The 13,050-nt window shown below is 40.0% G+C and overlaps 1 protein-coding gene across 3 annotated transcripts in view; it reads right to left on the reverse strand.

Annotated features, from left to right (window-relative positions):
* Positions 1-478: 478 nt before the first annotated feature.
* Positions 479-13,050, reverse strand: part of TMCC3 (transmembrane and coiled-coil domain family 3) — a 99,343-nt gene continuing 86,771 nt past the window's right edge. For all 3 annotated transcript variants that reach the window (XM_081926643.1, XM_081926645.1, XM_081926644.1), the window contains exons 2-4: positions 2,830-3,746; positions 2,132-2,267; positions 479-1,171 (exon numbers count right to left, since the gene is read on the reverse strand). In XM_081926643.1, coding sequence (XP_081782769.1) covers positions 869-1,171; positions 2,132-2,267; positions 2,830-3,746 — 1,356 coding nt within the window. In that variant the 3' untranslated portion in view covers positions 479-868. The remainder of the gene's footprint in view (positions 1,172-2,131; positions 2,268-2,829; positions 3,747-13,050) is intronic.

Genomic DNA, 13,050 nt, shown 5'->3' on the forward strand with positions numbered 1-13,050 from the left:
TGGACTGCATGCTATTGTTCTTATTTGCTCATAACAACATCAGTCACTAGACAGCTGCAGGTTTCTAAAGGGATGTGATGAGCGACTCCTATCACTGCATTTCAGCCAAAAAGTAGTTCCCATTAGAAAACATAGATTTATCAAAAAGAGATAAATACCCATGTTTGGACCACATGATTGGCAGATCCTCATTTATTCAACAGTTGGGACAGCTATGTATATATATTTAAGATCATGAAACAGAAGTGGAATGGAATATAACATTTAATATAAACTAAACTGTAAGGCAAAAACAATTTTGGGGCAAGGTTTAAATAAGAATCCTCTTTGACTATTGGGCCAATGTCAGCAACAGGCAAGAGAGATAATAAACTCCATCACAGTTTCTACCTTATAAATATCTGTCTTCAGGAGATGCCGAAAATGTGACCAGCACTTCTCCAAGGTGTGTAAATCTCAGCTTACTGTTTGCGAAAGTGGAATGATGCAGGTGACTGTTTATGAATATGCAACCTCCCAACTAGGATTGCTGTTTCTTATTTATACTATACTCCTCCTAAACCCCAGTCTAGTTAAGATCATGTATTCAAGACTTGACTGTTCAGGATTTCTGTAGCATAGAAAAAGTAGATTAGATTAAGGCAGAAAGATTTACACAAGTAATTAGTCTATAACAGATTCACCTCCTTTCATAAAAGGTGACTGATGAGGTGAAATACACTGCCAGGAGTTGTCACCATCACATTTTAATACCCAATAGAAAAGTCTTCATTTAGTCTGCACAGGTAAACTGCAAAATTAAAGATTTGGTAGTTTGTTTAGAAGTATTTCTTCTTTTAAAAACAAAAATGCTCTGGGCATTGTGGATTCATCTTGGTATGATCATCTTTTCTATGGCACAGACAATGTGATCCCAGTTTTTGCATAAAATTGCAAGAAGTGTTACTGCGAAGAAGGTGCAAATGATATGGAAACGGCTTCTCATCATAGGAGCTATAAACTTGGCTATGGTGGAGACGCACACTAGGATTACGGTCATGAAGGCCAAGACTACGTTTATACATTTCCCCAGCAAGACTTTGGCATTAACGGTTTCTGACTGCAGGGCTTGCTGTTCTTGCTGATGAATCTCCAGCTTAGAGACCCGTGTTTGGCAAGATTCCAAAGCTTCCTATAAAATAGGAAGAGGAAGGAGGGAAAGAAAAGTTAAGGAACCATCACTTTCATACATAAAATACATTTTCATTCTATCTGATCAGTTAAGGACATTACCCCCATCTGTGCATAAATCAATTAGCAAAACAATTTACAACTGTTTGATCGCGAACTCTACAATTCTATAATTCTATGCACCCCCAAAGTAGAAAATGTATTAACACAAAAACATTAGAACAGGCAGCTGGATTAGGCCAATGGCCTATCTTGTCCAGCATCCTGTTCTCACGGTGGACAGCCAGATTTGAACATAAGAGCACTCTTCCCCTGCCTGTCTCCAACCATACATAAATGTACAGTACACAGAATCACAGAATTGTGGATGTCTTTTTCCTCCTTGAAGGAGAACTGTGCAACGGCCAGTGTTCATGTTCAGTCTCGTATCCTCTGATCACACGGACTGATTAAAAACAATTCTTTCAATAGCACTTTTCTATACTTATTTTGTTCATTCCCACAACAGCCTAGTGAGGGAGGTTATAATTTTTCCCACGGAGAACTGCAGTTGTTCCTATCTTGCAAGAGCAATGTCATTTCCACACTATAGTTCCTTCAGAGATAAATGTGAAAAATTAGTGGTTAGATGTGAAGGCTCTGGCTATGAGTTTATGGCTGCAATCCTAAAAGTGAAAGGGAATAAGCTTTATTGAATGCAGTGGGGACTTAGTCATCTGAATAAAGCTGCATTGGATTCACAGTATTTCTTTGAGAGGGAGCTGCAAAAGTTCTTTTTAAAGACACAAAGAATAGGAAGCATGAGTGACTTCCTTCTCCATCTCCAAAGGCCCAAAACTACTCTTAAATTGGAACTCAGATCTTTCAGTCTAAAAAATCCTGTGCTTTCATCACTGGACCACAGTGGCTAATTCTCTGGAAACAAAAAAATAATCTGTTACTTCATTTCAAAAGTTGGTACCTGAACATCTCGCGACCGTTCATAGGCCTGATACGCCACCTTTTCTTCAATACTAGCAAGTTCTTGCTTCAAGTTGGCTGTCTCGTGCTGGTGGAGGTCTGTTAGATCATTCAGCTGGTCTTCTAATCGCTCATACCTTAACAAAAACAAAATTTACTTGGCTTTTATGTGAAATCTAATGAAAGTGCATCCCTCCTTATTTGTAGGCTGCATCATCACCATTCTTTATCAGGGTAACTTTTTGTTTCCTTGAGCTGAAACCCTACTGGCATTAGAAAAGTATACTACCTTGAATACAAGCTGAACATTGTAAACCTTTTAAAAAGTTATTATTATTATTATTATTATTATTATTATTATTATTACTGCCATTCTAAGTTGTAAGTTTTTGCATGTGATTATAGAAACTAACATGACAAGAGGTTTTTTACCCCACGAGTGCTCACCTGATAAGCCTGCTGAGAACTCTGAGAATACACTTCACCCATTACCCTAACAGCAAATGTGGTAGCCTCTTCAAGTGCATATATGATGGGGAAGCGTTAACATGTGCCTATGTAGTACATGCAGCTGATCATTGTCATGGGTGGAGTTCAAGGGTACTTAGTTCATTCTTCTCTTTGTTGCATTGCTTTGACACCACCTCATTCTCACCTATCTGTGAAAATCAATTTCAACTGGCCAACATAATAACGTACCTGTACCTTTCCTCCTGCAGCGTTTGAGAAATAAAGCCATACTCTCTTTTGAATTGTACTTTTAAATTCTCAATGTCATCTGCCAGCTGGGATTGTGCTTCCTTTATTTCCCGCAGTCCCTCAAAGAGAATTGATAGTTTCCCATGGCTTTCCAGAGCATTTGTTCCACTATGGCCAAAGGACTGGTTTCCATTGCTGTCCGCAGAGCCAGATGTTGCACTTGAGCACTCATCGTCACTGGTGTATTTTGGCTTGGCCACTATAGTGGCACTTCCGCCGTAGGCCCTGGAAGTAGTTTCCGGCCTAAAATCATCCAGGCTGCTCTTCAAGTGAGCAATATTGTCAGCGCTACCAAATTTATTCCGGATCAGGTTTGCAAACTCTCTGGATTTGCTGAAAACAAACACTGGTGGTGTCAAGGAGACTCCTGGAACACCTGTTTTGCTGCTCTCATTGCTCTGGCCAGTAGTACGAGATTTCCCATGGGCATCTTTCAGGGAATGTTGGATTTCCTTCAGGCTGTCTTTGGAAGTATCCTTGGTACTTTTGGAGGAACCATTTTGTTCTATCTCTTTGAGCTTTCTGTGATATTGTTCCAATTTCTTCTGCAACTGGGCTATGGAATGGGCAGACTTTTGATTCTTCTTTTCAAATACTTGTTTAATTCGACCCGCTTGTTGTTTGTCCGCACTGTTCACGAGCTTCAAATACTCTGCAACATTCCCATCCCGAGCTGTTTGTTCTATTTTGATCTGCTCCGTAACTTTCAGAATCTTTTGCTTCAAACTGTCTGCACTGAGTTTTACTTTGTGAAACTCAAACACACCATCAGGTACATCGAAGTTGAGGTTGGTGTCCGAACCTCCCCGGCGAATATTAAGAGGCAGGCTGAGGGTATTCATATCATGTCTTTCAACCTATAAGAGATTAAAATTCAACCTTAGTTTTCTATGAAATAATTCATAAATAATTCTAAGAAGAAATTAATATAAGATCACAAAGCATGACATTATTTGTGATGTGGGAACATTATTGCAATGCAGGAACTTGGGCCAATGGGGAAATAAGTGTTCTGCTCATTCAGCCATGCAGAACACTAGTATAAACATCCAGTTAGCACCACACAATCCCCTAAAATAGTAAATACTAGGAATCTAATGTTGTAGTCCTATACACACTTGCCTGGGAGTAAGCACAACTGAATATAACATACTTCCTTCTGAGTAGACTATGCTGCTCATACCAAAACAGTGCCATATTACTCAAAACTGGCATCAAATGATAAAGTTAATACCATACTTAGCACAAAATGTCTTCCAGATTAAAAAAAAATCCATAGGGCTTTTTGTTTGATACACAAATAAATTATCCTCCATTTTCCTAACTACACTCTCGATATTAATTTTGTTGAGCAGTCTGTTCCTGGTTTTCAGACCAAGCAAATACTTCAGTTCTTTTTATCAACTTAGTAGCCAATGCAACACATTGCTTTCTTATTTGACCTCTTATTCTGTAGCTCAGCTGGTACCCCTAGCAATTTGATCCAATAGTACATTATTTCCCTTCCCTGCAAATGAGCAGAGCTAGTTTCTCACAGTTCATGAATATGATGTACATCTGACAAATATCGGTACATAGTAAGTATGCTTCTTGAGACAGCACACATGCTATACCTTTAAAGCACACTTTAAGCACATTCTCTCAATCAAAGAAAGTTGGGCACAGCAATTCACCCCTCATTGAGTTACAATTCTCAGCAATGATAGTGCCTAGAATTCTTTGAGGAAGGAATAATGTGCTCTGAATGTGCTTTCTAGTGTTTACACAGCCTGAGTGCAAGTAATATACCTTCAATTGTACCCTAAGTCTGAAAAGCTATCCAGTCATGAAGTGGAAAAGTGCTAAGATGATAAGAGAACCTGGTTTGTGGTGCAATGTACAAGGCAGCAGTACTGTATCTTTAAGTTATAACCTATTGGATACTTTGCACATTGGAACTGATAAGCATAATCACACAATGCAATAAAGGAGGTAATCGTTATTATCCTTATCCTGATTCTTAATTGCAGAAAAACATAATTTAAATTGCCTAGAAAAAACAACAAATCAAATAGAAATGAAAATGCTCCCTTATACAACACTTCTTATGTAGTGTTTGTGCACATGCATGATGCGGCTGTGGTCAACATTATTCTAACTAGGATGTAATATGCAGTGCAGATGAGATGTAACATGCTCATCACAAAAGATATGTGCACCATCAGCCTTAGCATTCAAATTATGTTAGGTGTTTTTAATTAAACATGAATGAATTTTTACCACACATAATAGCCAGACTAAATCGGAAGTCTCTGCTGATGAGAGAAAGCAAAGAGACTGACTATATACATACACACACACACACCATAATCCCAAAGCCCAGCGGCTCGCTTACTCAGCTTTGGGAAGGCAATGCGTGGGCTGTGTGTGTGTGTGTGTGTCTGTGCGCGCACCAAAAAAGGCCTTGAGGGGCCATGTGTTGGATGACCCTGGCCTAGAGGCATACTTAAAATGACAGTGAGGCTGAACTCCTTGGTAACAGATTTTAAGAAGAAACTATTTTCTTAGAGACTGGCCATGTTCCAAACAGGAAGGAAGAATATCACTGTTGGTATTTTAGTAAAGATTTATTAGTTTATTTCAAATATTTATATTCTACTTCCTGGCCTTCATTCTCAAGGCAGCTTGCAACAAAATTTAACAAGCCATGCAAAATAAAATGAAGGCAGTAGCCGAACATGTCATTGCTCGCTCAGCTCACAGTATAGGACAGTTTTGATGAATGAGATTAATGGTCTGCCATGCTAATGAAATGACAAATGCATTGGCTGAACAAAATTCAATCCAAATTAAGCCGAAGCATTTCAATATTAGCTCAGATCTATCACTGAACAACTGACAAGAATTATGAATTATAAGATGCTCCTATAATATATGTGGGCATAATAATTATATTTATAAAAGCAGCATCTATTCCATAATAATGATCTAATATTCAATATGGTTTGCTTTTCGAAAGCGGTAAAAAAGTAATCTCAACTCTGAATTCATCTGCATGTTCATCCGTCACACTTTATAACTGTTACTCAATAGGCGTACAACACACTGCAAATGTATAATCGATAGTCTGACATATTGCCACAAGGATTTTAAGAATTCTGGGAGTTAGACCACAGAGTGATTACAGTGACATGCAATATGCCACACAGCAATTCAGCACCAAAAGCAGAAACGTCCTCAGACCTTCATGATTTTAACTCTTGTACGTTAACACGGAGCCACTCATTTCCTAAAGCAATTCAGCCCTCTCGACTCATAGCAAACTCAGAATAACATTGTCGGCTTACTAACATGTTTATACAAAATCTAATCAGCAATGTTACCCAGGACAAAATGTACATACTTCCTAGGCCGGGTGGATCTGCTCACAATCCTACATAAATGTTTATTTCCTTTAGTACAAAAGTATTCTAAAAATATTTTGCATATACCAAGACATGAGCCTGAAAAGCTGCTGTTCTGACCCTCTTCCTCCCTGCTTTAAACGATGGAATCTCTTTTCCTCACAGAGGTAAATTGCTCCCCGAGCTCTGTGGTTTCCTATGTCATGCCATAAAACTGGACAAAAGGCTAATGAAGGAACAGGGGAGAGTTCATCTAAGGCTGTGAACCTACCCCATTTACTCTGCTTCCAGTGCACTAACACTGCTGGTCCGAGAAGCAGTGTACACATAACATTAGTTGTAATTCATATCTACATGTAATTCAAATCATATCTGTCATTTTAAAAATTTAAATACTGTGTTTTGATGAATTATTCCCCACACCAGCTTCAATCCAAACTGAGAAAAAGAACAACCCGTTGTATGTTAAGCTGGTACTGTGTAAATAGCGTTAGCTAGAGGGAAACAACATACATACAGAATCACATCACCTACTAACGCCATGGGGTGTATGAGGTGTTAGAGCAGGGCTAGTACCTCTGGTGGGGGGGACACATTGTGCTTTTTCTGGGGTGGTTTGCCCCTCTTTGGTCCCCACTCTGCACTCAGCTCTCACCTGTGGCTCATAGAAACTATTAGCATGTGACAGTGGCCACATCCTGGGAACGGCTTCGACTGGCCTTAAACCATCAGTGAATTAAGGACTTTCCCTGCATGCAAAGAAAGGCTCTGGTGGATAGAGCAGACGAGAAAATGGAAGCTAAATTGTTAGGCTGGGATGAGCCAGATTCACCACATCTTGCCTGTGCTAAAAGATCTATAGAGACTACCAGTCTGTTTTCAAGCACAGCTGAAAGGGCTGTTCTTGACCTTTAAAGCCCCAAATGGCTTATTAGCAGGATTTTTAAAGGACTGCCTTCTTCAATAGAAATCTTCCCAAAAGATCTGCTTCTCAGGCTGGTCTACAGGTAACCCAATATTCAGGAGATGAGGTGAATGGCAACTGGGGAATTAGCTTCTTCAGTGGTAGCCTCTCACCTTTGAAATAGCTTTCCTGGGCAGATCTGTGAAGTGCCTATTATTACCATAAGGTGAAACCTACTACATTTTAAAAACATGTTACTGAATTTAAAGTTTTGGTGAACTGCTGTTTTTAAAATTGCTGGCTGCATGTTGTTTCATATATATTTTTGTTGTTTCATTGTCAGTTGCTTTAAAATGCTTAACATAATAATTTGTTTTTGAGGTGCTGGTCAGAAAGCAACTCACCAGAGCACAATGTTAACTATCTCCCATTACAATATTCATTGTAGGTATGTGAACATGAATAAGTAAAAGGCGTGCCACACTTATCTGGGGTGGAGCCAGAGCTAAGTTAGGTGAACTTAGTACACACTGAAAACAATAGGAGTCAGGTTCAACTACTTTGTCAAAATCTGACCATTATCCTTTCCTCTCCTCCAAATTCCAGCAGCTAGTTATTTTTAATGATATCTTGTTAATATTTCAGCAATTCCCCTTTGTACCTGGATAGCTAGCTAACATGCTCTCCTTTTGTTTCAACACAAGAGCATCTCTGTGTGGTTTTAGCTTCTTTTCTCCTTTTTGTATGCTACTCTCCAGGATAGAAAGATGTGCTAAGAAGGAATGCAGCTAATTTTGGTAACATAAAGGTAAAGGTAAAGGTACCCCTGCCCGTACGGGCCAGTCTTGCCAGACTCTGGGGTTGTGCGCCCATCTCACTCAAGAGGCCAGGGGCCAGCGCTGTCCGGAGACACTTCCGGGTCACATGGCCAGTGTGACATCGCTGCTCTGGCGAGCCAGAGCCGCACACGGAAACGCCGTTTACCTTCCCGCTGGTAAGCGGTCCCTATTTATCTACTTGCACCCGGAGGTGCTTTCGAACTGCTAGGTTGGCAGGCGCTGGGACCGAGCAGCAGGAGCGCACCCCGCAGCAAGGATTCGAACCGCCGACCTTTCGATCAGCAAGTCCTAGGCGCTGAGGCTTTAACCCACAGCGCCACCTGTGTCCCCCAAATTTTGGTAACATACCTCCAGCTAAAAGCTGAAATGGTTGTGCTCTATCATTTACACACATATACTTCCCCATATATACCCCACTGTGTGGAAGGAAAGCACTATGCGGAGAGAAAATAAACTTAACATTGTCGTGTGGAACTTCCCCAAATGCCATTGCTCAGCTGTAGCTTCCTTAACACATAATCACTCTTAGTTTGAAAGAATGTATGTCTACAGCATTTCACGACTCTATAAATTATTCCATCATGCAGACAGTACACAAGTGAGTCATTTGCTTATTGTTATCCAACCCTTCCCATTTTCCTATATACTGAGAGTAAGAAAGCCTTCATATGCAGATTTTGACTGCAGAAGAGGCTGTAGATATATATTGTAAAAGAGAAGTGATGAAACAGCAAAACTGAATACTGAACTTATTAAAATCTACCCAGCATGTGCTATCCTGAAAAGAGTTATCAGCAGAAGGACTAGTGTTCTAAGTGTTCCATACGCCTTAACATTTCTTTTCCAAGTATTCAACAGTGAAGACCAAATCTTTGTTCACATTTTGCTTGCAAATGTAGATTTGTTGTAGATTTAATTACCTATCTGTACCTTTTGTTTACTATGAGGGGAGAAAGCATTAATGGGGATAATGAAAATAATGATGCAGTTGAAGGAAAATTAGACAAAGTAGTCTCATTGAAATCTTTTGTTGTTTCCAATGAACTAAAGAGCATATAGCTTTATCCAGATTACACTCATTAAACTCTAAGACGAATATACAAGCATTATGCAAGAGCAGCTTCACATCTGGACTGTCACAATCAGCAAACGTGAAATGTGCACACCCTAGAATGTGCAATGTGCTCATGCCATGCACAGTGCTCATAATGTATGTTCCGGTGACCCACACAGAATTATCTCCCTTACAGTGTAGCAGAGGATCAAGCCAGGTCACAAAAAACCTGTGCTAATCCTTGCTGTGATGTTCATGCAGCTTCCAAGAGCTGCCCAGGGGAGCAGCTTTGGCCGTCTGTGTCCCGAGTCAACTGTCAGCATATTAGATTGAAGGATAAGAGGCAGCTCCAGATGTGCCCTAACAGCTTCATCAACACACAGTCTGTTCCTAGTATTTGCGTCGCTGGAAATGTAAGATGTAATCATTATTTGGAGAAACATATTCAAACATTATTTTTGCTGTGTCCGTGACTGAAATGATAAGACTGTAAGACAGCCTGGGATTCTGCATGTGCATGTCTAGGCAGGGTATTTGCAAATGACCAGCAGTGCAATTCAGAATGCTTAACACCTACAAGCATGGGGGGTTGTTCTGATTGCTGCCTGTTGACTAGCAGAATAAGCACGGGTACTACTATCACTTAATTAACATTGTATAACATTTCTGGTTAGGATGTACTTCTGAGATGCTGCCTGGTGTACTTTTTGTGCTCCTGAAGAAGCTTTTGCCTGGAAGCTCCCAGTGTTTGCAAGGAGGGCTGCCTAAGTAAAGATAAAGGGACCCCTGACCATTAGGTCCAGTCGCGGACGACTCTGGGGTTGCAGCGCTCATCTCGCTATATTGGCCGAGGGAGCCAGCGTACAGCTTCTGGGTCATGTGGACAGCATGACTAAGCCGCTTCTGGCGAACCAGAGCAGCGCACGGAAACGCCGTTTACCTTCCCGCCAGAGCGGTACCTATTTACCTACTTGCACTCTGACGTGCTTTCAAACTGCTAGGTTGGCAGGAGCAGGAACCGAGCAATGGTGGCTCACCGAGTCGCGGGGATTCGAACCACCAACTTTCTGATCGGCAAGTCCTAGGCTCTGTGGTTTAACCCACAGCGCCACCCGCATCCCAATAGGGCTGCCTACACAACCATATATTTAAGGCACCCAGATATACTCCAAGAATCATGGGAACTGTAGGTTTCCTCTCCCAGCACCCTTAAAAACCCCCTACAGTTGAAATGCATGTATTTCCTCATTCAGAGACCAATTTTATACAAATATGAATGCTACTTGGTATCATTAAGATTATATTAACCTTAACTATACCAAGTGTGCAAGCACGTAGAATTTGAGAGGCATTAAAATGCACTCTGTGCGTAGTGACTGTCAAGTGCCAGCAGATGGAGCTGCTGCTTTTAATCAACTATATTGAGAGGCACAGCAAACCTGAGGGCTAGAATAATATGGCCTCTCTGGATATTGTGATCAAGATTGTGATAGTTACAGATAGGTAGCCGTGTTGGTCTGCCATAGTCAAAACAAAAAAAATTCCTTCCAGTAGCACCTTAAAGACCAACTAAGTCAGTTCTTGGTATGAGCTTTCGTGTGCATGCACACTTCTTCAGATACACAGATTGTGATAGTTATGTTTTTCTTCTTGGTCTCGTTCTCAGACTGCTTGGTGGTCTTTTTTTTAAACCCCATATCTTTTCAACTCATCCACAGATTCCTAAGACCACTGAAGTGAAATGAAGTGAAACTCACTGGTTAACTTTGGGCCAGTCACACTCGGTCAGCCTAACCTACCTCACAGAATTGTTGTGATCATAAAACTAGGAAGCGGGTGAATGGTTTATTCCACCTTGAGCTCCTCGGAGGGAATATTTTATTTATTATTTCATTTATAATAAATCCTATTTATCGGATTGTAGGCAACCTAGCAAATGGCATTATCAGGTACAGGGGTCACATTCACCCCAATATTTATTTTAATAATAAAATAATAATAAATAATAAAAGTCGCAACATTGAAGAAACTAGGCTAGTAATGTGGCAACAGAAAGGGCCAACAAAAGTTAATTCCACATCAGTCATGCAAATGCTTGTAATTCTAATCCTTGTGCATTGTTTTGTACAAGAAGATCAAAACAGAGAGAGCATTGGCGGTTAACAGGAAATTGTGCATACAGATAAAATGAAAACATCAATGTGGACACCGCCCTATTCCTTAATTTCCTTTCTCTCTGTGGCATTGGATTTCTACTCATGTCCCCATGAAAATATGTACAATGCTGTCTTATTATTGATCTTTGTTTTGCTTTGATTCTTAGAAAAAGAGTTACTTTGTTGAGATCCCTTTTGTTCATGTTCTTACAAACAGAAGCTAAAATTAGTAGGACAAATTATTATCTAAATAGGTCTGTGTGCTATACATAAAATATTATCAGGAAGTGAAATATAATTTCTCATATATGTATAAACAAATGTTATAAAGTGGTTTTTTCCTAGAAAAAACATGTATTACAGACAATATTTTTCTACAAAAATGCATCTCAGAAGCCCTACCTTAGCTCTCTTAAGCAGTATGCCATTTTATCATTTTCAAAAGTCACTTATTAGTATTTCATTATCAGAATGTCAAAACTGATAAGATGTGTAATACCCCAGATAATATCATTAACAATTATATAGCCAGAGTACACCTGTCAAAATCAAAACTTCTCAGGACTAACTTAAGTTAATAGTTTTCCATTTATCTACCCTAAAATTGACAGGAAGTTGGCTATCACCCACTGTGTTTCACTATTCATTTTCCATTAAATTAATTAAAAATGAAATCGCCTGTTCCAGGTTCCAAAATAAAAAGTCCATATGGTATGCAAGTACTTTTGTTTTATTACATAACATCTAATTTAGTAATGTGCTGTGACCGAAAAACTCATTAAGTATCTCATTTGACCAAAAGATTCAAAGATTCCTATACTACAGAGGACAACCAATTCAGCTACAGGCATCGCTTTTAATACCCTCAACACTATTTGTTAACAGCGTTCTCAAATATTATCATAATTAGCCTTCCAAAGCCATGAAAACCTCATTTGGCAGCTGCAATCTCAGTATTCACAAAGGAAAGATGAACAGCTTAGAGCCAGTGATGTGGTGCTCATTCTGTTCCCTCATCTGGAATCAGGCAGGCTAAAATAGAAGGGAGGTCCGGGAAAGCAAAAAACCGTTATAAAAACAAAGTTTGAGATATCTGTAGATTGCACCCATCAGTCAGAATAACCTTTGCCCATTATCTCTCAGGCAAAAACAATATTTGTTTTTTTTTCTACATAGGTTCTGAGAATTGAATTAATCAGAAAGATTCAGGAAGAGGAACTGCATCCCACTGCCAGTTATTCAAAAGGAGATGGCTTCTCACGTGCTTGTAATACAGTGGTACCTAGGGTTACAGATGCTTCAGCTTACAGACTCTTCAGGTTACAGACTCTGCTAACCCAGAAATAGTACCTCGGGTTAAGAACTTTGCTTCAGGATGAGAATAGAAATCGCGCAGCGGTGATGCGTGACAGCAGGAGGCCCCATTAGCTAAAGTGGTACCTCAGGTTAAGAACAGTTTCAGGTTAAGAACGGACCTCAGGAACGAATTAAGTTCTCAACCTGAGGTACCACTGTACTACTTACCAGGAAGAAACGTGGAGCAAAAACCAAGTACAGTGGTACCTCAGGTTAAGTATTTAATTTGTTCCGGAGGTCCATTCTTAACCTGAAACTGTTCTTAACCTGAAGCACCACTTTAACTAATGGGGCCTCCTACTGCTGCTGCCACACCGCCAGAGCACGATTTCTGTTCTCATCCTGAAGCAAAGTTCTTAACCTGAAGCACTATTTCTGGGTTAGCGGAGTCTGTAACCTGAAGCGTATGTAACCTGAAGAGTATGTAACCCGAGGTACCACTGTATGGACCAAACATGCAGGGCTGTTT

This window comes from Podarcis melisellensis, assembly GCF_964234715.1.
Source record: "Podarcis melisellensis genome assembly, chromosome: 10".
NCBI classification, from domain to species: Eukaryota; Metazoa; Chordata; class Lepidosauria; order Squamata; family Lacertidae; genus Podarcis; species Podarcis melisellensis.